This window comes from Micropterus dolomieu, linkage group LG02 (genome assembly GCF_021292245.1).
Source record: "Micropterus dolomieu isolate WLL.071019.BEF.003 ecotype Adirondacks linkage group LG02, ASM2129224v1, whole genome shotgun sequence".
Taxonomy (NCBI): Eukaryota; Metazoa; Chordata; class Actinopteri; order Centrarchiformes; family Centrarchidae; genus Micropterus; species Micropterus dolomieu.
In genome coordinates this window covers 20,669,614-20,694,718 of record NC_060151.1, presented here as the reverse complement: position 1 = coordinate 20,694,718, position 25,105 = coordinate 20,669,614, and the positions used below count along the sequence as shown (strand labels likewise).

The following is a 25,105-nucleotide window of genomic DNA, read 5'->3' as shown; positions in this document are numbered from 1 at the left end:
GCAAACACTTGATGATCTCCAGGCAGAGGAAGACAAAGTCAACACTCTGACCAAGGCCAAGACAAAGCTGGAGCAGCAAGTGGACGATGTAAGAAAACAGTTGTTTTTTTTCTGCGGGGTTTTGCCCTGTAATTACTTGGTATTCTTGGTATTGGTGCTCTGTCTTTTCAATGCCTCAACTATCATGAACTGTCATCTGATAGCTTGAGGGATCACTGGAGCAAGAGAAGAAGCTCCGAATGGACCTTGAGCGAGCCAAGAGAAAGCTTGAGGGAGATCTGAAACTGGCCCAGGAATCCATAATGGATCTGGAGAACGACAAGCAGCAATCTGATGAGAAAATCAAAAAGTAAGTTTTGGTTATTTATAATGCTTAAATTTCACTAACCAGCCATAATAAAGCAATATCACATGAAAAGGAGTGCTGCTGTACTGTCTATCAGCATGGCTGTGATTCTGTCATTGGTATGAGGCCACAGGCTGACAACAGTTCTACAAGCACCATTTATTAGTTACCTGTAATAAACAACAGATTAAGATTTACTTGTTTATTTTATTATTTATTTGGCTACACCAACACAAATAGTTCCACTGGCACAGGACTGTTGCCAAGCAAAACATAAACATTTTCATGCCCTCTAGCTTGTTACTTTGTGCAGGTCTACACATTACCACAAGCCAGCTACTTTGTATCATATAGATTTATCTTCATGTTTCTATTTATCGTGGAACCAGTGAAATAAGAGTCTGTTGAGTTAACAGCTTGATCAAACAGATCAAAAATGTCTCTAATAACTTCTTAGCAAGCCTGCAGACCTGAAAGACAAACAAGTTTTTGGTTTATATGTTTATGTTCAATGACTCATTTTATAATAATTCACACCGACTATGCCCACTCTCTGCCATGATCTCCCTCGCATCGAGTCCTGCAACAGTTTCTGGCTCGTACACTGTGGTTGGTGTAAGACGTGTGTGTCCCTGCCTCTTTGCACATTCTTTGTAACAATAGTGAGTCTTAGCATGAGGGCTTTAGCAACTCTATATCGCTCAAAAACTTTCCAAGTGATGCTAGCAGAAGAGGGGTTTTCCTTGCTCTGCAAACATAGCACCCCTCCAATTTTTTCTGTCTCTCGCCTGTAGGTCTTTATGATTCTTTGCTCCATTATCATGTTTTAGAATGAATAAGTCAGGTTTGAGATTCAAATTTCCCCATTTTTCCCTGCAACTGAATATCATAGACCTTGTTCAATAATTCTTCTGGAAACCATCTGGACTTATAGTTTCAGAATATTTTAAGATATGCTGGTCTTTCCCACTGGGAAACCCCCCAATACTCCCAATAGCATGTAACATAGAGTGAAACATGCATAGTTAAACGTCCCACTGCTGGTATACTCATGGATCAGTGCTCATGGAATGCCTCTTGTCCAATCAAATTACTTGATCTGAACTGTTATAATGCAACACAATGATCATGATGAGTCAACTAAAAGTATAACAGCAAATATTGTTTTTGTTCTGCTCTTCCAGGAAAGAATTTGAGATCAGCCAGCTCCTCAGCAAGATTGAGGATGAACAGTCCCTTGGTGCCCAGCTTCAGAAGAAGATCAAGGAACTCCAGGTAGTGTAATTGACATGAATAGTAAATCAAAAACAACATGCATGTCTGTTCCAGTTAATAAGCCTTTTTGATATTACTATCATCAAATGTAGGCTCGTATTGAGGAGCTGGAGGAAGAGATTGAGGCTGAGAGGGCTGCTCGGGCGAAGGTAGAGAAGCAGAGGGCTGACCTCTCCAGGGAGCTTGAGGAGATCAGTGAGAGGCTTGAGGAAGCTGGTGGAGCAACAGCTGCTCAGATTGAGATGAACAAGAAGCGTGAAGCTGAGTTCCAGAAGCTGCGTCGTGACCTTGAAGAGTCAACCCTGCAACATGAAGCTACCGCATCAGCTCTCCGCAAGAAGCAGGCAGACAGTGTTGCAGAGCTGGGAGAGCAGATCGACAACCTCCAGCGTGTCAAACAGAAGCTGGAGAAGGAGAAGAGCGAGTACAAGATGGAGATTGATGACCTCTCCAGTAACATGGAGGCTGTTGCTAAAGCTAAGGTGTGTGGTTTGTTTTAAGTAAGGGCTTTCCCTGTTTAGACATCTCAGGAATACAAAAGCAGATAAATAAATTGTTAGGATAAATAATATAACCTTAAGAGTATAAGCACTAGTCAGCCCTGTGTTTAAGTCATCACTGATAATTCTGATTACACTGGCTTTAATGTACTGCTAGACAGAATCCTTAACATTTGCATGGTTGAATACAGGTTTTTAAATACATCATGTTTTGTTGTTTATAGGGCAATTTGGAAAAAATGTGTAGAACTCTTGAGGACCAGTTGAGTGAACTCAAAACCAAAAATGATGAAAATGTCCGCCAGCTGAATGACATTAACGCACAGAAGGCCAGATTGCAGACAGAGAATGGTAAGTCCCCTGCAATAAAAAGCACTCTGTAGGTAGAGTTCCTCAAATATGATATACACTAAATGACAACATGCACTGTATACATTTATTGTAATTTTTCATTTAGCTGATGCTTTTATCCAAAGCGACTTACAATTGCTATATATGTCAGAGGTTACGTGTCTCTGGAGCAACTAGGGGTTAAGTGTCTTTCTCAGGGATATATTGATACAGTGTTGGGTTTGATAATTTGATGTTTTATTCACTGCGCTATCACCGCCCGTGTATGTTTAAGAGTTTCCTGTATTATAGACATAAAAACTTAAAATCCTCAAAATGATCTTCATGAACAACATTTTGTCAATCAGGTGAGTTTTCCCGCCAGCTTGAGGAGAAAGAAGCTCTTGTTTCCCAGCTGACGAGAGGAAAGCAGGCCTTCACTCAGCAGATTGAGGAGTTGAAGAGGCACGTTGAGGAGGAAGTGAAGGTATGAAAAGTTTATATCTCATCTTATTGTCAGATTTTTACAGGGTATGATTATATATAAACTCTATTTTAAGGTTTTGAATTTATAACAAGATGTAATATAATAATAAAGAGAGATAAAAATGGATAAATTGAGAGCTCCATAAATACTTACAAAGGTTATCAAAGACAAAAATCTGATTTAGCACAGACAGGAGTATTGTTTAAGAGCTGGGACTATAGGGAAAGATGAAATGTAAAACAAACAAAAAAAGCATTCCTTCCCTATGTATTAGGAGGAACATATAAAAGTATTAATTGATTATTCACTCAGAGTCCCTAATATTGCAATAAGAGGTTTCAGCGTAAGATACTTATTCACCCAGCATTTGGATGCAACATACATGATGTTGATTAAAATGTCCCTTTAACATAGACTGTTTGCCCAACAGGCCAAGAATGCCCTGGCCCATGCTGTTCAGTCAGCTCGCCATGACTGTGATCTGCTCAGAGAGCAGTTTGAGGAGGAGCAGGAGGCCAAGGCTGAGCTGCAGCGAGGAATGTCTAAGGCCAACAGTGAGGTGGCTCAGTGGAGATCCAAATATGAGACTGACGCCATCCAGCGCACTGAGGAGCTGGAGGAGTCCAAGTAAATCACTAACCTTTCAGTGTTTTTATTAGTTTTCATTTCAGTTATTTGCTTTTACCAATTAGAACATTCTTCTTCACTCCAGGAAAAAGCTTGCCCAGCGCCTGCAGGATGCTGAGGAATCCATTGAGGCTGTGAACTCAAAGTGTGCCTCTTTGGAGAAGACCAAGCAGAGGCTGCAGGGTGAGGTGGAGGACCTCATGATTGATGTGGAGAGAGCTAATGCTCTTGCGGCCAACCTTGACAAGAAGCAGAGAAACTTTGATAAGGTAATTGATTAAACTGGTAATCAAAACCAGTTTTATCATCAAAATTATTATTAACATTATATAATTAACTAATCATTTAATTAACCTGCACAATTCTAGGTCCTTGCAGAATGGAAACAAAAGTATGAGGAGGGTCAAGCAGAGCTGGAAGGAGCCCAGAAGGAGGCTCGTTCTCTCAGCACTGAACTGTTCAAGATGAAGAACTCTTATGAGGAGGCTCTGGATCAGCTGGAGACCATGAAGAGAGAGAACAAGAACCTTCAGCGTATGTCAATCTTACTATTTTTAAACTGGCTATTGTAGTAATTGTACTATTTTACAACTATTGTGCTTCTAATTGTAGTGTATTTGCTAGACATAATGTCAACTGCATAATCTAAGTTGCCCCAAATGTATTTGGCTTTGGTCATACTTTAGAGGAGATCTCAGACCTGACTGAACAGCTTGGTGAGACTGGAAAGAGTATCCATGAACTGGAGAAAGCAAAGAAAACTGTAGAGACAGAAAAGAGTGAAGTTCAGACAGCATTAGAGGAAGCTGAGGTAATACATTTTCAAATCACAGAAATGTGTTTTGTTTGACTTAAATCAAATTAGTCCATGCCATTGTAATTCAGTATTCAGTATTAAGTGACTTTTCTTAAATTTTTTACAGGGTACACTGGAGCATGAGGAGGCCAAGATTCTCCGTGTTCAGCTTGAGCTCAACCAGATCAAAGGTGAGGTTGACAGGAAGCTGGCAGAGAAGGATGAGGAGATGGAGCAAATCAAGAGGAACAGCCAGAGGGTGATTGACTCAATGCAGAGCACTCTCGACAGTGAGGTCAGGAGCAGGAATGATGCCCTGAGAGTCAAGAAGAAGATGGAAGGAGACCTGAATGAGATGGAGATTCAGCTGAGCCATGCCAACAGGCAGGCTGCTGAGGCCCAGAAACAACTGAGGAATGTCCAGGGACAGCTGAAGGTGAGGTTTATATGATCATTTACGTATAAAAAAACAAGTAAATAGTACAGAAGGTTCATTTCATTAATTGCTTTTTTGCCAGGATGCCCAACTGCACCTTGATGATGCTGTCAGAGGACAGGAAGACATGAAGGAGCAGGTTGCCATGGTGGAGCGCAGAAATGGCCTGATGGTGGCTGAGATTGAGGAGCTGAGAGCCGCTCTGGAGCAGACAGAGAGAGGACGCAAAGTGGCTGAGCAGGAGCTGGTTGATGCTAGTGAGCGTGTTGGACTGCTTCACTCTCAGGTGTGTTTTTATAACTTCACAAAAAAAATAGTATTTTGAAAATACATCATAACTATCATATTAAACATGGCTTTTTTTTTTCATTTAGAACACCAGTCTTCTGAACACCAAGAAGAAACTGGAGGCTGACCTTGTCCAGGTTCAGGGTGAAGTGGATGATTCTGTTCAGGAAGCAAGAAATGCTGAGGAGAAAGCCAAAAAGGCTATCACTGATGTGAGTTTACATCTTTAACCTTGCTATTTTAGAAATTGTTTCATATTTGGGTCTACTATCACTGCACTGATAATAATATGTATCATAAATTTGAAACATTTCAGGCTGCCATGATGGCTGAAGAGCTGAAGAAGGAGCAGGACACTAGCTCTCACCTGGAGAGGATGAAGAAGAACCTGGAAGTCACAGTCAAGGACCTGCAGCATCGCCTGGATGAGGCTGAGAACCTCGCCATGAAGGGTGGCAAGAAGCAGCTCCAGAAACTGGAGTCCAGGGTATGAACTGTGTATAAATGCCCAAAGATAGGTTTTAAAACATAAAAACATACTTTAAAAGCATAAAATCACTTTCCTTCTTTGTACACCCTCAAATCCTTGTACAAAAATTTGATAATTTATGATCACATTTCAGGTGCGTGAGCTGGAAGCTGAAGTTGAGGCTGAACAGAGACGTGGAGCTGATGCTGTTAAAGGAGTCCGCAAATATGAGAGGAGAGTGAAGGAGCTGACCTACCAGGTAATTCATTTCACTAAAACAACACAGTACTTTGTAGTCTCTTCTCTTTCACTTAAAATACTTTTATCTGTGTAGACTGAGGAGGACAAGAAGAATGTGAACAGACTTCAGGATCTGGTGGACAAGCTGCAGCTCAAAGTCAAGACTTACAAGAGACAGGCTGAGGAGGCTGTGAGTGAACTATATTTAATTTAGAATAAATAATACCATAATTAACAGTCTTGTATATGTATAATACTCCAATGCCTTCACAGGAGGAGCAGGCCAACACTCATATGTCTAGGCTCAGGAAGGTTCAGCATGAGATGGAGGAAGCTCAGGAGCGTGCTGACATCGCCGAGTCCCAGGTCAACAAGCTGAGAGCCAAAAGCCGTGATGCTGGAAAGGTACTCATTTCTGAAGTCATATTTTCCAAAAAAAAAAAAGACCTGCATAATTTCATTTGAGTATTCCATTTTTATGGCAGTAATCTTTCATTGATACAAAATTCCATAATTTCACTCTTCCACTTGTGGAAGCACATTTAAACAACCACATATAGGATGATACAGTCTTTAAACGTTAAGTACAAAATCTCTGATAAAAATCTAATACTTTGTTAAACCTTAATAATAATAATTAATTGTAATAATTACAATTTTTTTGTTTTGTTTTCTTCTAGAGTGAGTCTGCTGAATGAGAGACCACATCAAACTGAAGCCATTTGACAGAGTTCATAAAATATGAACCAACTGTTGAATTATTTTTACACTGTAACATTTCAATAAACATCATGCATATTGGTCAATAGCATTTACTCTGCATTTCCTTTATTAAACTAATGTTTATACAGCTTGGCTGCTACCAACACAATAAGAAATGTAGGCCAAGTATTCAGGCTTATTTTCAATTTAATAGGTTCAACATATATTCTAAAACATTTTGAAAGTGAGCCACTTGCTTTTAAGTCAGTTAAAACTAGCCATGGTGCATTAACCTATACCATGACATTTCTCTACTGAGTCTTTATGTTTTGCTAAGTGTTTATGTTATGCTGCAAAACAGGTTAGAATATAAGATTTTGTACCTGAGCCCAGACAGTTGTATAAAGAATAAATCAAATTATTATTATTAGAGAAACTATACCAATTAACTTTATTCACTGTTACAGTACATGTTGTGAGAAATATTCTACACTATAGTAACTTTCAGTTTCATTAGGAAAACATATAATAAAAATATTGTACTGATGTTGCCAACCCATCTGGATGTGTCTGATAAATATATCCTGCTCTCTCTGCCAAACAGGAATCATTATTCCCCTACCGTAGCTGTTTTTATTTTTGACCACAGTAATACCTTGTGATCTCCCGGTAAGGTGTTAAATAATAAGCCACTTCTGCCCATAACTATGTAATCAAAGTGGATACTGGCAATGATTCAAAACTTTATCTTCATAATTGCTTTGAACATCAGTCACTGCAACGTCAGCTAATTACATATTTTTGGCAACTCTTCTTATATCACATTATCAGGGGACATTTACTTTTGCACCCCTGCAATGGAAAGAACAGCAGTGGGAATTTTGTATCAGATATCTGAGACGTGTACCACGCAACTAAATACCAGTGGCATTCTAACACCTCTCCAACATCTCACTCACAACTGCCTATAAAAAAGTGTGTCAACTGAAATCTACTCTGATCTATTAAAAATCTATAGACTGTCTATAAAATAATCTCTTGAATTTTAGACTGCTTTTTGAATCCACTATATGACTTTTAAAAAGATCAGCAGTGGTCATGACATTTTACATTTTAACTATTTGGAAATAATACTTATCCGTAAAATCCCCTCCAGGGATCGCAAACAGTAAATGGTGGAGACAGGGCAGCGAACTCATCAGGGGTGAAAAAGGTGACAAACAAAAGAAAATGATCATTTAAAATATCAACGACCGAACAGATCAAATTCTGATAGTGAAACGACAAATTTCGAGGGCATTGTGACGCTTTAAAAAAAAAAATATCCACCATTTTAGAGCCGCTTGTTTGGCCACTAGTAAAACATACAATCCGAGTGGGCCATGTTCAAAGCTTTGATACCTGCTGTGGTGGCAACCGGAGAACCCGCTGGTGGACACCAGGCTTCCAGGAGGCCCAGGGGTCTCCTGAAGCAGCATGCACATATACAAGAACTATACTTTGGTGGTCACCGAGCAAAAACCTGTATGTCGGAGGAGTTCTGGGAGGCTGTGGAAAAGACTTTCGGTTGGCCTCAAGGAAGCTATGGCAAAGAGTCATATGACTAAGGAAGGAAAAGCAGGGCTTGGCTAAGGCAAGTCAGGGGAGAGTAACAGCTCACCCTGATTGGGGATATTGTTGAGCGATGAAAAGAGTATTTGAGGAATTCAAACAACACGTAATCTTTGAAGGATGCAGAGTTTAAAGACTGGAGGGAAGCCACACACATCCTTGGCAGAGGTCTCTGAGGAAGTTAAAAAGCTCCTCAGCGGCAAGGTACCACCCTGAGAAGCTGATGGCTCTGGACATTGTCCGGCTGTCTTGATGGACATGCATCATCAATGTTACATAGAGGTCGTGGACAATTCCACATTATCTTAAAACGTTGAGGGATCGCTGCAGCATGAGAAGAAGCTCTGCGTAGCCCTTGACAGATCCAAGAGGAAGCTGCTTGAGGGAGATCTGAAACTGGCCCAGGAATCCATAATGGATCTGGAGAATGAAGCAATCTGAGGAGAAAATCAATGAGTAATTTTATGGATTTATTTTTAATGCTTACATTTTACTATTTCTGTAAGAGCACCATAATAATTCCAGAATCAACTAAAAGTAAAACAGCATAACTTGTTTTGTTTTCCTCTTCCAGTAAGGAGTGAGACAAGTCAGGTCTTTAGGAAGACTGAGTATGAACAGTGCTCGGCTTCAGAAGATCAAGGAACTCCAGGTAACATATTTGACATGAATAAAATCATTTATCAGTGAATCAAAAACATGTTTGAGTATGTTCAAGTTAATAAGCTTTCTTGATAATACTCTCATCAAATGTAGACTTGTATTGAGGAGATGGAGAAGAGATTGAGGCTAACAGTGCTAATGTAGAGAAGCAGAGGGCTGACCTCTCCAGGGCGCTTGAGGAGATCAGTGAGAGGCATAAGGAAACCGGTGGAGTAAAAGCTGCTTAGATTGAGGCTGAGTTCCAGAAGCTGTATCATGATCCTGAAGTGGCAGAATACATCTCCATCTCCATGCTTCTCATGGAGATGGAGATAATCCATAATCCATGCTTCTCATGGAGATGCATATAGATCAGGAAACCTTAAATGTGTTTTAATACTAATACCATGTCAATACCATGACACAGAAGTGCTACTACTACAAGAAAAATAGAAAAGACATAGAGCATGTCTTGGTCTTCACCACAAGAGCAAACGGTGCAGTGCTGTTAAAGCTTTTTTAACTGTGCTGGTTAAATGTACACATTTAAGGCACTTCGGCAAACCCGGAGGTTGCAGCTTGAAAGTATCACAAGATACTTGAGCATACTTTCAAAATAAAACAAGACTAATAAGATAAAACTTTCTCCTAATGCAGACTAAACTAATTTGACTAATTACACTGACTAGGACAAGAAACATGTGACCAGATTTCAGGATCTGGTGGACAAGCAGCAGCTCAAAGTCAAGGCTTACATGAGACACAATGAGGAGGTTGTAAGTCAGCTACATTAATATGACAGATTAGTTACAGTTGTAGTCATAATATCGCAATAAACACTGTCTTCTTACTTAAGTCCGTATAACCCTAAACCATTCCCAGGGGTAGCTGGCAACACTCACATGTTCAGGCTCAGAAAGGTCCCGCATGAGCTGGAGGAATCTCAGGAACGAACTGGTACAGCTGAGTCCCAGGTCAACAAGCTGAGAACCAAGAGCTGGGATACTGGAAGGGCATATTTCATTCTGTTGGTTGACACAATGACAATATCAGACTTGTACATATTTGAACTAATAGCCAAATGATATAATTCAGGTCACAGGCTAATAATAATATAATTTTATTATTGCCTCTTGAAAATTTAAATGTAATCTGACTAACATTTCCCCAGGCAGCTTGCAAAAGGAGTTAGTTTAAAGCAATATTTGGTAATGAGGTGAGAAATTATGCCCTGAGAGTCAAAAAGAAGAAAGAAGGAGAATTTAATGAGATAGAGATTCAGCTAAGCCATACCAACAGGCAGGCTGCTGAGACTCAAAAATAACTGAGGAACATCCAAAGACAGCTCAAGTTGAGTTAAATGATAATTTAGTTAAAAACCAAATAAAAATCACCTTGATGATGCTGTCAGAGGTCAGCAAGACATTAAGGAGATGGCTGCCCTGGTGAAGTGCAGAAATGGCCAGATGCTGGATGATATTGAGGACCTGAGAGATGGTCTGAATCAGTCAGAGAGACAACGCAAAGTGGTACAAATGTTAAAAATATTGTTAACAACAACAACAACAACAACAACAATAATAATAATATACATTAATGACTAGTCCTACTTGTTGCCAACAGGGCACATTTATACACTGACTTATTTGAAATGAAACCACAGACAACATCTGGTGGACAAATTTAAATAAATACATACATAGTTAAATAAATAAGATTTTCACTACCTGCTATAAGCTTCTCTTTAATAGCTCTATCACGATGCACCAAGGCAGCACAGTTTAACTGGAATAACTAGGACAAGGTTTAGTATGAGGGAGAAACATCTGCAAGGAGTGTTCAGAGGGCATCATAAGAGTTCTTAAAATAAAAAAAGATTTCTGTGAAACATTAAAGTAAAAAGTTTCATTCAGACAAGTGAGAAATTTATTTATTTCCAGGATAAAAACCACTTGAGATGTACCATCTCACTTTCAAAGGGGTCCTGACCAAAAACACACAATAATATAAAAATACACAATATATACAGCAAACATCAAACACACAATAGTAAACATTTCAAGAATACAAAAATAAAAACAACAAAAAAAAAACACATTCACTCATGTACCTTGCACATGCCACAAACTCTAGACACCAACACTAGTAGAGTATAACAGTAAGTAACAATAATTAACAGGAGCAGTCTGTTGTAAGGTGAATCATAAGAGTATTCTTAAATGAACCTAGATACTTGTAAAGAAAATTGGTAGATTGTTCCAGTCTCTAGGAGCCTTAACCCAAATGCTTTTTTTTTGTGTAGTTTTTGGAACATGAAAAAAAATATTGTTATTGCTTCTAAGATAATAAATATGATTAGAGTTATACAAAATGAAGTTTGAAACAGTATGTGTGCAACTTAATCATATTCAAGCTAACAATTATTTCTTTATAATACAGCCTAAAATAGTGAGGTATGGTTGCTTTCCTATTCGTTTATTTGACCTCTATAATATACATCCTAATTTGAAGCACATGGATGTAACTATATATTGTATGCAGTGAGTTACATGATTTTACCACAAGGAATGATTCATTCAGGAAGCACAGGTGTTGTTGGACCTTGGGGCAGATTCTATTTATGTGAATAATGCACACTAACTGGTGGTCCCGATGTGTACCAAGATATTTTTAGGAGTTGACATGACCTTTCTTGTGCTTACTGACAACTGCACGGGAGTGGCCACCAAGACATTTGATGTAAATATAGTTTCCTTTGTTTAGAATGACAAAGATGGCATCATATGACCATTTAACACAGCTGTATGTATGTCTTTAATGAATGAATGAGTGATTTGGCATGCTACAATGACTATTGTCTCATTTTTTCCATAAATGATTAATATATATTAATATAAAATAAAACATGTACTCAAATCTAATATGAAGAGGTGTGTCTCATTTCCCCATTGTACTGCTACAATTCAGCATTAGTTTGGTGTCCTTGGATCACATTACTTGGAAGGTATTGAAAAATAAAGTTTTTTTCATAAATTATTAATATATATTAATATAAAATAAACATATACTCATATCTAATATGAAGAAGTGTGTCTCATTTGCCTAGTGTAGTACTAAAATTCAGCATTTGTTTGGAGTCTCTGGGTTCCATGACATGGAAGCTATTGAAAAAATAATTATTTTCCATAAATTATTATAAATTAGAATATGCACTCAATGTTAATATAAAGAGGTGTGTCTCATTTGTCTAATGTAGTTCTACAATTCTGCATTGGTTTGGAGTCCCTGAATCATATGACATGGAAGTTATTGAAAAAAAATGCATTTTCTCCCATGAAATATTAATAAACATTAAAATAAAATAAAATATGCAAATATGCCTTCATTTATAATATGAAGAGGTGTGTCTCATTTGCCTTTGTGTAGTACTACAATTTGGCATTGGTTTGGAGTCCCTGAATCACATGACAATGAAGCTATTGGGAAAAAATTTCTCATTTTCTCCCATAAAATATTAATAAATATTAACATAAAATAAAATATGCACTCAAATCTAATATGAAGAGGTGTGTCTCATTTGCCCAGTGTACTACTACAATTTGGCATTGTTTTGGTGTCCCTAATCTAACCCCCGGTGGTTACTTATATTGCAAACACTGGGTGAACTGAGTAAGAAGTTGTCACTGGATCCTAGGTGAATGTCTGTCAAATATCCAACTTAAAACCAACTTCACCGCGGTATAATGGTAGGACTTAACAGTCAGGCAATGACACTTGTGACTGTGAGATATTCACTGTTATGGAATGACAATTGGCTTATTATAAGCTCAAAACCATTGCAGGAATCTAACTGCTCTCCTGTGGCTACATGTTTGCTTGAGTGTTCTCTGAGTGTTCAGAGAGTACAAATTGATAGGAGTCCAAATGGCACTCTACATTAATGACTAGTTCTACTTGTTGCCAACAGGGCACATTCATACACTGGCGTGTTTGAAATTAAACCACAGACAAAATTTGGTGGACAACATTTAACAGAGTTCTCTTTAATGGCCTAAAACGATGTACCAAGGCAGCACAGTTTAACTGGAATAACTAGGACAAGGTTTAGTATGAGGGAGAAACTTCTGCAAGGAGTGTTCAGAGGGCATCATAAGGGTTCTTAAAATAAAAAAAGATTTCTTTGAAACATCAAAGTAAAAGGGAATCCACAGCATTGTTCATTCAAGTTTGAAACAACATGTAAGCAACTTAGACACATTTGATTTAATAATTTCTTTTATAATACAGCCTAAAGTAGTGAGGTATGGTTGTTTTCCCATTCGTTTATTTGACCTCTATAATATACATCCTAATTTGAAGCACATGGATGTAACTATATATTGTATGCAGTGGGTTGCATGATTTTACCACAAGGAATGATTCATTCAGGAAGCACAGGTGTTTTTGGACCTTTGGGCAGATTCTATTTATGTGGATACTACACACTAACTGGTTGTCCCTATGTGTACCAAGATATTTTTAGGAGTTGACATGGCCTTTCTTGTGCTTACTGACAACTGCAGGGGAGTGACCACCAAGTCATTTGATGCAAATACAGTTCTTTTGTTTAGAATTAAAAAGATGGCATCATATGACACAGCTGTATGTATGTCTTTAATGAATGAATGACTGATTTGGCATGCTATAATGACTGTTTACTATTGTTTCATGTCTTAATGTTAACACAGTTGTTAAAGTGTTTTGGTTAGAGCTGCTTCCATTTATGCCAGACATTCTTCCGATCAAAGAGTTACGAGGCAAAAAACACAACAATCAAGATTATTTGTATTTAATGTAAGTTTTGATGACAACATGCTAATTAGCATTGGGTTATCAATGATCTTGTGCAATATATTTTACTGAAGCAATATACAGTAAGCTTTACTGCTCACCTCCTCCAACTTTCTTTTTCCTTCTTGTAATTCGTTATCTCCTCACAAATTATTGCATTTCATGTTAGAAGACTAAATGAAACAAAGAAAATAGTGAGAGCTTAATCTTTGGTTCTCCTTTGGTTCTCGCAGTGTTACTACCCAGTCATGGAAGGTCTTACGCTCTTTTAAACCCTCGCAGGCTCCTCCTTGCCAGACGTATTTGGCATGTTATATTTAGAGCAAGGGCTTCGTGCAGAGGCTCAAGAGTCTACTAGACTCAAGGACATACAAAGGAGTTTAGTTGGTACTATCTGTACTTGTGTCTGTCTTCTCTCCACCTTCAAAATGCTTAGTCTATTCACTTGCATCACTGCTTGAAAAATTTATTCATAATTAATTTTCACGGTAATCCTAATCCTTAATTTTACACATGAATACCACATAATGCAAAATAGGTTTAATCTTTTACTCACAACAGCAAGAAAAAAGAATCAAATGGTAATATGTACTCTGAATGTACTCAAATAATGTAGATACTGTAAGTAGAGGCAACCTGGAAGTATCGCAAAATCCTCCTGTTGTGCAAAAAGATGATTTAATGTCTTTAAGCACACCAAGGCTTCCCTCAAACAAGTTGTTTGACCTTTGACCTTACTTGAATAGCTTGTGTGCAACAAATGTTTGCACAATAGCCCGCCTACCTATTGAAGTCCGGGTGACATTCCTCAAGGTCATCTCCTGTTTTGAAGAAACCAGGTTAGGTAAATATAACAGGCAATAACACAACCTCACTCAATAAAAATAATGCAAAGTCATTGTGATAAAGTAGAATTGATTTTCCTTTGTTTATTAAACATTGAAAATTTAAACTTAAACAGGTACTCTTGGATACAGTTTTTATTCATGGTACTATTACAGTTTTGGCATCTGTGACATCTTGTTTATTGGCTCTGGACTTATTTTGGGTCTGATGCCAGCCTAGATGGCAACTGTTCGTCCACTCCGTTCCAAGGCGATGTGCAATCCCTCCTCAGCTTTTATGGAATGGCGCTCAGCCTCCATTTTATTTGTGTGTGTGTGGTTGTGCTGCAACTGTATACCAGTGACATTTACATGCTTCTCCAAAACCACAGCATGTGCCTGCCATAACTGCAGTATGATTATTATTACTTACACTGACGATCATTAAGGAAATTACATTTTATTATTACAAGCAGATGACAGATCTGACTGTTAATGAAAAGCACATCATGTACAAACACTTAAAATCTCAATACTTTTCCAACAAATGTCAAACTAATTACTTAGTGATATTTGATGACATGTACCTGACTGTGAAATGATAAAATAATCAAAATACATTACTAGTAATAAATAAATACTACATTTTAGAACGTAAAAAAACCCTGAGTGATAGATCTTAAGATATTGAAGTCTTTTTATATCTTACCCTGAATGGAATGGCTCTGACACTATTTTATGGAATCGTTTACCCTGTTGTATTGGACTACAAAATCTGACATTTGTGAATGTCCTACAGCTGTACACCGGTGACAGTGACATTTGGGTGCTTCTCCAAAACTGGGAAAAAAATCATAATAATAAATCCACACATCCATATTTTACATTGATTAACAGACTCTAATCATTAATGTAATTACAAGTGAGTATTGATTGATTAAGATTGAGTTCCCATCTTATTATAAAAAAACCTCATCCTCTGCAATATTTGTATATATTTGAATTAATGTATGTATCATAAGTTTAAAACTTACGTTCGATTTCAGTACCAAGCAATAATTTTTTAATAAAAGTTTAAATTTAACAAAACCAACAAAATCAACCCTGTGCTTTTATAAATTCAGGTATAAACAGTATTGTATGTGTTAATAGCAGTGTAGTGCAATAGCTTGAAAGTCATAAGTTAGAAAAGCTATTATATGTTAACAAATATATATAACATAAAATCTAAAAGTCACCATTTATGTAAACAGATTTTTTTTAATACTTTTACTAATACTATGCTTTGTTACCATTCACTTGGTGCACAGGGAAAAAATACCTACTGCAACAAATGTACAGGAGTACAAGGCAATATCCATCAATGTAAATGTCAATGTCACAGGATTAGCGACATGACAAGAATGCATGACCAAACTGAGCAGGGCACACCTACTGAGAATACAGTCTTCCCTCTATAAAAGAGGCTGTTTAGGACTCAGTAGATAACTGGTAGGCTTCCAGCTTAGGTAAGTTCATCAACTTAAATTGATTTATATTGTGTGAGTAAGTAATTTTTTGATAAAAAATTTGCAACAGCACTTATAAGTATAATTGAATAATTTTCTATATATGCATATTTCGACATGGTGTGCTATACACAAATGCGATGGCAGTTAGTAGTTTTAAAAAAAATAACATGTACTTACTTTAGAGATTAATATATTTCTCTATAGTTGTGTGTTCTCTTGTATGACCATTTATTAACAGGATCAAAAGAACAGACCCTTTCCATCTTCTGCTAGGACCAAAAAGGTAAATAATTTATTTGAAGTGATATGCAAACTAACAGCATGTTAACATCTAATAAAATACTTGAGAAAATTAGTTATGTATGGCTCTTTGTTTCAGTCCCTTAAAGTGCCATCATGAGCACAGACGCCGAGATGGAGGCCTATGGCCCTGCGGCCATATTCCTCCGAAAACCAGAGAAGGAGAGGATTGAGGCTCAGACTGCTCCATTTGATGCAAAAACAGCTTTCTTTGTGGCTGATCCTGATGACATGTATTCCAAGGGTAAACTCATCAAAAGAGAGGGTGGCAAAGCCACAGTTGAGACATTTGCGGGAAAGGCAAGTGAAATCATATCTACAGTGAAACTCAAATAAGCCTAGGAAGGACAGACAATCAAGTTCTTTAAAACATTTAGATATTTGCTTTTTCACTTCACAGAATGTCAGCAAAAGTGAATGACATTAATTTCATTAAACTGCTACATGACACTATATGAGTTAATATTAAATTAAATTTCTCTCTTTTTTAAAATGTTTCTTTATTGTATTTCCTATTAAGACTCTCACTGTTAAAGAGGATGACATCCATCCCATGAACCCTCCCAAGTATGATAAAATTGAAGACATGGCTATGATGACCCATCTCAATGAACCTGCTGTGCTGTATAACCTCAAAGAGCGTTTTGCATCATGGATGATCTATGTAAGTTTCAGTCTTATAAGTTGTATAATTGTGTTCAATGTATAATAGTGCTTGTTTCTGTAAAGCCTGTGCATCAAAGGTGATAATGCCCCTCTCTTTCATGCTACAGACTTACTCTGGCCTGTTCTGTGTGGTTGTGAACCCCTACAAGTGGCTTCCTGTGTACGATGCTCAGGTTGTTGCGGCATATAGAGGCAAGAAGAGAGTTGAGGCTCCACCCCACATCTTCTCCATCTCTGATAACGCCTATCAGTTCATGCTCACTGGTAAAAATCAAAGTTACACATAATTTGAGGGGATGAGACAAAGAAGAATCTCAACTATAGGTTTAACTTGAGTGTGTATGCTTGTATTTCAGATCGTGAGAATCAGTCTATCCTTATCACGTGAGTATAACAAAAGTTGTCAAGACAGTTCTTAGGGGGTTCATGATTATCTTGCTAAAAATATTGTCGTATTATTCCCCTAGTGGAGAATCCGGTGCAGGAAAGACTGTCAACACCAAACGTGTGATCCAGTACTTTGCAACAATTGCAGTGGCTGGAGCTAAGAAAGCAGAGGCTGGCAAAATTCAGGTAAAATTGGTTGTCTGTTAAAAGTCTTTGCCACAGTTAATTGTTGTTGAATAATTTTATGCCACCTCATAATGTCTTTATGTAGGGTTCGTTGGAAGATCAAATCATTGCAGCCAACCCTCTGCTTGAGGCCTATGGTAATGCCAAGACTGTGAGGAATGACAACTCCTCTCGTTTTGTAAGTATTCATATTATGGATCTTTACATAACTTTATGCTTATTTAAGTTTATTATGATATTTAAGTGTCAAACTGACATTTTCTGGTAAATGATTAGGGTAAATTCATCAGAATCCACTTTGGCTCTAGTGGCAAGCTGGCCTCAGCTGATATTGAAACATGTAAGTTCTAGTTATTTTCTTTTCCTGCAGTTGGCAACATTGGCAACATTAGCAGTGTACAAATGTAGTGTCTTGGATTGTTTAATGTGCATTCATAATCAGTTGTTTATATCTAACAAATACTCACAGATCTGCTGGAGAAGTCCCGTGTCACCTTCCAGTTGTCTGCTGAGAGGAGTTATCATATCTTCTATCAGCTGATGACTGGCCACAAGCCTGAGCTCCTGGGTATGTTAAGATACAATAAACAAATAATAAGAAAAAAAAAATAGTATGTGCACACTTATGTATTTCCTCTACTTACTTGCAGAGGCCCTTCTAATCACCACCAACCCCTATGACTACCATATGATCAGTCAGGGTGAAATCACTGTCAAAAGCATTAATGATGTGGAGGAGTTCATTGCCACAGATGTAGGTTAATAGTATTTTGTAAAATAACAGCAGATGAATATCAGAATAACTAATTTTCTAAAAGGATTTGCTGTTCATGAATTACAGACTGCAATTGACATTCTGGGCTTCAGTGTTGATGAAAAGATTGCCATTTACAAGCTGACTGGAGCTGTGATGCATCATGGCAACATGAAATTCAAGCAGAAGCAGCGTGAGGAGCAGGCTGAACCTGATGGCACTGAGGGTAATTGTATTAATAGTGTGAATTTACATCAGCATATTACATCAACACACATTATGCAGGTATACTACAAATACCTCACCTCACAATTTATTAATCACTAAAGCTGATAAATTATTTACTACGGCAAGGGAACTGTTGAATTTCAAACTAAAATATTAAAATAGCATATGACAAACAGACATGAATGAAGAGAAAAAGAGACACAAATTGATTGAAACTGTACAGAAGGAGTGAAAAAATGAACTGCAAACAAAAATTAAACATACAATGTGACTTACATTTTTAGCATTTTACTTGTTTTCAATGGTGATTTTAATACAGTAACATTTAACATTCTTTCTGCATAGTTTTAATATAATTGTGTTCCTGTGCATTTCTGATGAATTAATGAATACTGTTTGTATTTCATCAGTGGCTGATAAAATCGCTTACCTCCTGGGCCTAAACTCAGCTGATATGCTGAAAGCTCTGTGCTACCCAAGAGTCAAGGTTGGAAATGAGATGGTGACCAAAGGTCAAACTGTGCCACAGGTAATAAAATTTTTTTTTTGAAAAATTTAAGGAAATATTTGCATTTAATATCAAAATAATATTCTTAGAAATTATCCTAAAATCCTTATTTCTAGGTCAACAATGCTGTCAGTGCTCTGTGTAAGTCGGTATACGAGAAAATGTTCTTGTGGATGGTCGTCCGTATCAATGAGATGCTGGACACAAAGCAGCCAAGACAGTTCTTCATTGGGGTGTTGGATATCGCTGGATTTGAGATCTTTGATGTGAGTAGTTATAAAATATCTGAGTCAGTTGCATCACATCTTGTCAATGATGACAGTGGGACTGATTTCCAAATTACAGTTCAACAGCTTGGAGCAACTCTGTATCAACTTCACCAATGAGAAACTGCAACAGTTCTTCAACCACCACATGTTTGTTCTGGAGCAAGAGGAGTACAAGAAAGAAGGCATTGATTGGGAGTTCATTGACTTTGGTATGGACTTGGCTGCCTGCATTGAGCTTATCGAGAAGGTAAGACAAATCTGTCAGGTAGAACAGAATTCCTGTTTTCTGACAATCTGTTAAATTATTGATTCTAAATATGACAAAATTTCCTTTCAGCCAATGGGCATCTTCTCCATCCTTGAAGAGGAGTGCATGTTCCCCAAAGCCTCTGACACAACTTTCAAGAACAAGCTGCATGATCAGCATCTTGGCAAGACCAAGGCCTTTGAGAAGCCAAAGCCAGGAAAGGGAAAGGCTGAGGCTCACTTTGCCCTGGTTCACTATGCTGGTACAGTGGACTACAATATCAATGGCTGGCTGGACAAGAACAAGGACCCCCTGAATGACTCAGTTGTTCAGCTCTACCAGAAGTCTTCTAACAAACTGCTGGCATTACTGTATGCATCCCATGCTGGAGCTGAGGGTAAGAAGCTAAAGCTGTAACTCCTGAGTGGCAGTTCAGTTACTTGCTTAAAAATAGGAAATAATCCTGAACAATGAAAAAAATTGTTAATTATTTACTGCCCAATGTTTTAAAAACAGACAGCGCTGGTGGCGGTGGCGGCAAGAAGGGTGGTGGAAAGAAGAAGGGTGGTTCCTTCCAGACTGTGTCTGCCCTTTTCCGGGTGTGTTTAACATTGACAAAAGTGAAGATTAAATTTATCCTAATTAGCTCATGTTTTGAAGATTTTAGTTTTAAATGATTATATTTCGCATCCCAGGAGAACTTGGGCAAGCTGATGACCAACTTGAGGAGCACTCATCCTCATTTTGTGCGTTGTCTGATTCCCAATGAAACAAAGACTCCAGGTTTGGTATTTTTGTTGTTTTCCAGACTAGCCAAAATGAATCCCATAAATGCCTATTACACTGACTGATTTTGTGCAGGTCTTATGGAGAACCACTTGGTCATCCACCAGCTGAGGTGTAACGGTGTGCTGGAAGGCATCAGAATCTGCAGAAAGGGCTTCCCCAGCAGAATTATCTACGGTGACTTCAAGCAGAGGTGACTTGTAATGTATGAAATTAGCAGGTTGACTTCAGTTGAGCTATTTTGGTGTAAAACACTTGAAATATGGGAGGTCAATACAAATACAACGTAATAATCTTTTTCAGGTACAAAGTATTGAATGCCAGTGTGATCCCTGAGGGACAGTTCATTGACAACAAGAAAGCTTCAGAGAAGCTGCTGGGATCCATTGATGTGGACCACACTCAGTACAAGTTTGGCCACACAAAGGTTCATCATAGACAATATTAACAGATTAAGTCATCCTCTTGTACTGTATCTATGTGTACTGATGAATAATTTCCTTTACTTGACAACACAGGTGTTCTTCAAAGCTGGTCTGCTGGGTACCCTGGAGGAGATGAGAGATGATAAACTGGCTTCGCTGGTGACCATGACTCAGGCTCTCTGCAGAGGATTTCTCATGAGGAAGGAGTTTCTTAAGATGATGGAGAGGAGGTATGATTCTCATACAGTATACTTTTGTTGCATCTTAAATTCCAGTATGGAGTTAAACAAAAGCAATATTTATACACTTATTTTATCAGAGATGCGATCTTCACCGTCCAGTACAACATCCGATCATTCATGAATGTGAAGAACTGGCCGTGGATGCATCTTTACTTCAAGATCAAGCCTCTTCTGAAGAGTGCTGAGACTGAGAAGGAGCTGCAACAGATGAAGGAGAACTATGATAAGATGAAATCAGACCTGGCTGCTGCCCTGGCAAAGAAGAAGGAGCTGGAGGAGAAGATGGTTTCTCTGCTGCAGGAAAAGAATGACCTGCAACTCCAAGTAGCATCTGTGAGTAGAATGCAAGAGCAGAGTTCATGTTCTATTTGCTGAAAATATTCAGTGAGATTTTTTTCTTTAAAAAGGCAATCCACTTAATATAATTTTGAAACACGTTTCTGTCAAAAATACTGTGTGTATGTTCAAACTATAGGAAAGTGAGAACCTCTCTGATGCTGAGGAAAGGTGTGAGGGGCTCATTAAGAGCAAGATCCAGCTCGAAGCTAAACTCAAAGAGACAACTGAGAGACTGGAGGATGAAGAGGAAATCAATGCTGAACTGACTGGTAAGAAGAGGAAGCTGGAGGATGAATGCTCTGAGCTGAAGAAAGACATTGATGACTTGGAGCTCACCTTGGCTAAAGTGGAGAAGGAGAAACATGCCACAGAAAACAAGGTTCACATTATTTTAAACCTATCATCTTTTAAACGTAGACTATATAGATATAAAGTGATGGAAATAATGCACCTTTCACATCATTTCAGGTGAAAAACCTGACAGAGGAGATGGCATCTCAAGATGAGTCTATTGCCAAGTTAACAAAGGAGAAGAAAGCCCTCCAAGAGGCCCACCAGCAAACACTTGATGATCTCCAGGCAGAGGAAGACAAAGTCAACTCTCTGACCAAGGCCAAGACAAAACTGGAACAGCAAGTGGACGATGTAAGAAAACAGTTGTTTTTGAAGTTAATAAAGTATAAAGCTCCATTGTATAAAACTTTCTTCTTTTTTTTGAAAAGCTTGAGGGATCACTGGAGCAAGAGAAGAAGCTCCGGATGGACCTTGAGCGAGCCAAGAGAAAGCTTGAGGGAGATCTGAAACTGGCCCAGGAATCCATAATGGATCTGGAGAATGACAAACAGCAATCTGAGGAAAAACTCAAGAAGTGAGTGAAAGTTATGGATGAAATTTCTGCTTTCACATGCAGAAGTCTGAACCATCAGAGCTTTAACATTCCTTTTTTATTGACACATTAAGGAAGGACTTTGAGACCAGCCAGCTCCTCAGCAAGATTGAGGATGAGCAATCTCTTGGTTCTCAGCTTCAGAAGAAGATCAAGGAACTACAGGTAGTATATTTCATATGAATATTAAAATCAGTGAATCAAAAACAACATGCTCAAGTTAATATGCCTTCTTGATATTACTATCATAAAATCTAGGCTCGTATTGAGGAGCTGGAGGAAGAGATTGAGGCTGAGAGGGCTGCTCGGGCGAAGGTAGAGAAGCAGAGGGCTGACCTCTCCAGAGAGCTTGAGGAGATCAGTGAGAGGCTTGAGGAAGCTGGTGGAGCAACAGCTGCTCAGATTGAGATGAACAAGAAGCGTGAAGCTGAGTTCCAGAAGCTGCGTCGTGATCTTGAAGAGACAACCCTGCAGCATGAAGCTACCGCATCAGCTCTCCGCAAGAAGCAGGCAGACAGTGTTGCAGAGCTGGGAGAGCAGATCGACAACCTCCAGCGTGTCAAGCAGAAGCTGGAGAAGGAGAAGAGCGAGTACAAGATGGAGATTGATGACCTCTCCAGTAACATGGAGGCTGTTGCTAAAGCTAAGGTATGGACTTGTTTCAGGTGATAGGCCTACCAACATAAGATTTCAGTTACTATCCAAATAATAAAAGTGGAGAGTAAATATAGAATATCTAAACAGTAAGTTTCACGTTCACTATATTCAAGTCATGTCAATTACATGCAAATTACAGGCCAACCTGGAGAAGATGTGCCGAACTCTTGAAGACCAATTAAGCGAAATCAAGTCCAAAAATGATGAGAATGTTCGCCAGCTAAATGACATAAGTGCACAGAGAGCAAGACTGCAAACAGAGAACGGTCTGTATACACAGATGTGAAATGTGTATTATATTACTATATTATGGATACGCTGTGAATTGAATAGCTATAGTAATAATTCCCATGATGGATTTTTAGACGATGAGTAATAGGTAATAAAATATGTAGTTATTGAGGTCACATGTTGCAAGTTATTTTTTGATTTACCAGTTTTTATGCATGGTATATATATACACATACTCATTTGTGTGTTTTGCTGTCATTTCAAATTGTTCCTTCTTAATGTAAAGCACACCCAAGTCTTATTCTTAGTCTTGTTCGTTCAGGTGAGTTTGCTCGCCAGCTTGAGGAGAAGGAAGCTCTTATTTCCCAGCTCACCAGAGGCAAACAGGCTTACACTCAGCAGATTGAAGAGCTTAAGAGACACATTGAGGAGGAAGTGAAGGTATGAGATCTTATATTTGCATTGTCTATTTTATAATGCAGTGTGTGCTTGGGCTGTGTCTATATATCATGTATGATATCTCTAGTGACATCTCAGGCAATACTGTTTTGCAGTGGTCTGACTACAAAAACATGATATAAATTTAAATTTGTGTTTCTAAGTTAAGATAACAAAATGAAATGATTTGGGAAATTAGGTGGTTTATTAATGAAAAGATGCACATTAATTAAGATATGGATGTTTCTGTAGGCCAAGAATGCCCTGGCCCATGCTGTTCAGTCAGCTCGCCATGACTGTGATCTGCTCAGAGAGCAGTTTGAGGAGGAGCAGGAGGCCAAGGCTGAGCTGCAGCGAGGAATGTCTAAGGCCAACAGTGAGGTGGCTCAGTGGAGATCCAAATATGAGACTGACGCCATCCAGCGCACTGAGGAGCTGGAGGAGTCCAAGTAAATCACTAACCTTTCAGTGTTTTTATTAGTTTTCATTTCAATAGTTTGTTTTACCAATTAGAACATTCTTCTTCGCTTCAGGAAAAAGCTTGCCCAGCGCCTGCAGGATGCTGAGGAATCCATTGAGGCTGTGAACTCAAAGTGTGCTTCTTTGGAGAAGACCAAGCAGAGACTGCAGGGTGAGGTGGAGGACCTCATGATTGATGTGGAGAGAGCTAATGGTCTGGCTGCCAACCTTGACAAGAAGCAGAGGAACTTTGATAAGGTAAGTGATTACAGTAGAAAACAAAATGAGGCTCAACAAAATTATATTTTAGTAATATTTTTAACTCATGTATATAATTCTAGGTCCTTGCAGAATGGAAACAGAAGTATGAGGAGAGCCAGGCAGAGCTGGAAGGAGCTCAGAAGGAGGCTCGTTCTCTCAGCACTGAACTGTTCAAGATGAAGAACTCTTATGAGGAGGCTCTGGATCAGCTGGAGACCATGAAGAGAGAGAACAAGAACCTGCAGCGTATGTCTACTGCTATCTTCATTAAAGGCAAATTATCCTTTGATACCAATTGAGAAGAATGTCTGAGTATGCTGTCTTTCTTGTTTTTACTCTGTAGAGGAGATCTCAGACCTGACTGAACAAATTGGGGAGACTGGAAAAAGCATCCATGAGCTGGAAAAAGCAAAGAAGGCTGTAGAAAGTGAGAAAGCTGAAATTCAGACTGCTCTGGAGGAAGCAGAGGTATCATCTTTTATATTTGTTATTGCAACTATTAAATCAACATTTGAAGGTGCTCTATGCTATTAGTTCTTTAACTAATTTGAAATGATGTTTTATTATAATGACAGAACAGCAATTTTGGTTCATAGATGTACTTAGCTGACTTTTCTTCTAGGGTACACTGGAGCATGAGGAGTCCAAGATTCTCCGTGTTCAGCTTGAGCTCAACCAGATCAAAGGTGAGGTTGACAGGAAGCTGGCAGAGAAGGATGAGGAGATGGAGCAAATCAAGAGGAACAGCCAGAGGGTGATTGACTCTATGCAGAGCAATCTCGACAGTGAGGTCAGGAGCAGAAATGATGCCCTGAGAGTCAAGAAGAAGATGGAAGGAGACCTGAATGAGATGGAGATTCAGCTGAGCCATGCCAACAGGCAGGCTGCTGAGGCCCAGAAACAACTGAGGAATGTCCAGGGA

The 25,105-nt window shown here is 38.5% G+C and overlaps 2 protein-coding genes across 2 annotated transcripts in view; both read left to right on the top strand.

Annotated features, from left to right (window-relative positions):
* Nucleotides 1–6,558, top strand: part of LOC123958623 (myosin heavy chain, fast skeletal muscle-like) — a 13,210-nt gene extending 6,652 nt beyond the window's left edge. Inside the window, exons 24-39 of the mRNA XM_046032106.1 lie at nucleotides 1,531–1,621; nucleotides 1,714–2,103; nucleotides 2,346–2,472; nucleotides 2,820–2,938; nucleotides 3,369–3,565; nucleotides 3,651–3,834; nucleotides 3,934–4,099; nucleotides 4,252–4,376; nucleotides 4,489–4,797; nucleotides 4,880–5,083; nucleotides 5,172–5,297; nucleotides 5,402–5,572; nucleotides 5,709–5,813; nucleotides 5,889–5,984; nucleotides 6,068–6,199; nucleotides 6,475–6,558. Of these exons, the coding sequence (XP_045888062.1) occupies nucleotides 1,531–1,621; nucleotides 1,714–2,103; nucleotides 2,346–2,472; nucleotides 2,820–2,938; nucleotides 3,369–3,565; nucleotides 3,651–3,834; nucleotides 3,934–4,099; nucleotides 4,252–4,376; nucleotides 4,489–4,797; nucleotides 4,880–5,083; nucleotides 5,172–5,297; nucleotides 5,402–5,572; nucleotides 5,709–5,813; nucleotides 5,889–5,984; nucleotides 6,068–6,199; nucleotides 6,475–6,492 (2,560 nt within the window). The 3' untranslated portion in view covers nucleotides 6,493–6,558. The remainder of the gene's footprint in view (nucleotides 1–1,530; nucleotides 1,622–1,713; nucleotides 2,104–2,345; nucleotides 2,473–2,819; nucleotides 2,939–3,368; nucleotides 3,566–3,650; nucleotides 3,835–3,933; nucleotides 4,100–4,251; nucleotides 4,377–4,488; nucleotides 4,798–4,879; nucleotides 5,084–5,171; nucleotides 5,298–5,401; nucleotides 5,573–5,708; nucleotides 5,814–5,888; nucleotides 5,985–6,067; nucleotides 6,200–6,474) is intronic.
* Nucleotides 6,559–16,310: 9,752 nt separating this feature from the next.
* LOC123958573 (myosin heavy chain, fast skeletal muscle-like) overlaps nucleotides 16,311–25,105 on the top strand; it is a 13,924-nt gene continuing 5,129 nt past the window's right edge. Inside the window, exons 1-31 of the mRNA XM_046032016.1 lie at nucleotides 16,311–16,514; nucleotides 16,735–16,878; nucleotides 16,988–17,144; nucleotides 17,237–17,264; nucleotides 17,348–17,453; nucleotides 17,539–17,631; nucleotides 17,730–17,793; nucleotides 17,923–18,021; nucleotides 18,104–18,207; nucleotides 18,295–18,433; nucleotides 18,846–18,964; nucleotides 19,060–19,209; nucleotides 19,289–19,459; nucleotides 19,550–19,856; nucleotides 19,976–20,058; nucleotides 20,155–20,242; nucleotides 20,321–20,438; nucleotides 20,549–20,672; nucleotides 20,764–20,900; nucleotides 20,990–21,245; nucleotides 21,388–21,630; nucleotides 21,720–21,896; nucleotides 21,974–22,119; nucleotides 22,212–22,302; nucleotides 22,396–22,785; nucleotides 22,934–23,060; nucleotides 23,348–23,466; nucleotides 23,716–23,912; nucleotides 23,997–24,180; nucleotides 24,264–24,429; nucleotides 24,527–24,651. Coding sequence (XP_045887972.1) covers nucleotides 16,311–16,514; nucleotides 16,735–16,878; nucleotides 16,988–17,144; nucleotides 17,237–17,264; nucleotides 17,348–17,453; nucleotides 17,539–17,631; nucleotides 17,730–17,793; nucleotides 17,923–18,021; nucleotides 18,104–18,207; nucleotides 18,295–18,433; nucleotides 18,846–18,964; nucleotides 19,060–19,209; nucleotides 19,289–19,459; nucleotides 19,550–19,856; nucleotides 19,976–20,058; nucleotides 20,155–20,242; nucleotides 20,321–20,438; nucleotides 20,549–20,672; nucleotides 20,764–20,900; nucleotides 20,990–21,245; nucleotides 21,388–21,630; nucleotides 21,720–21,896; nucleotides 21,974–22,119; nucleotides 22,212–22,302; nucleotides 22,396–22,785; nucleotides 22,934–23,060; nucleotides 23,348–23,466; nucleotides 23,716–23,912; nucleotides 23,997–24,180; nucleotides 24,264–24,429; nucleotides 24,527–24,651 — 4,656 coding nt within the window. The remainder of the gene's footprint in view (nucleotides 16,515–16,734; nucleotides 16,879–16,987; nucleotides 17,145–17,236; nucleotides 17,265–17,347; nucleotides 17,454–17,538; nucleotides 17,632–17,729; nucleotides 17,794–17,922; nucleotides 18,022–18,103; nucleotides 18,208–18,294; nucleotides 18,434–18,845; nucleotides 18,965–19,059; nucleotides 19,210–19,288; nucleotides 19,460–19,549; nucleotides 19,857–19,975; nucleotides 20,059–20,154; nucleotides 20,243–20,320; nucleotides 20,439–20,548; nucleotides 20,673–20,763; nucleotides 20,901–20,989; nucleotides 21,246–21,387; nucleotides 21,631–21,719; nucleotides 21,897–21,973; nucleotides 22,120–22,211; nucleotides 22,303–22,395; nucleotides 22,786–22,933; nucleotides 23,061–23,347; nucleotides 23,467–23,715; nucleotides 23,913–23,996; nucleotides 24,181–24,263; nucleotides 24,430–24,526; nucleotides 24,652–25,105) is intronic.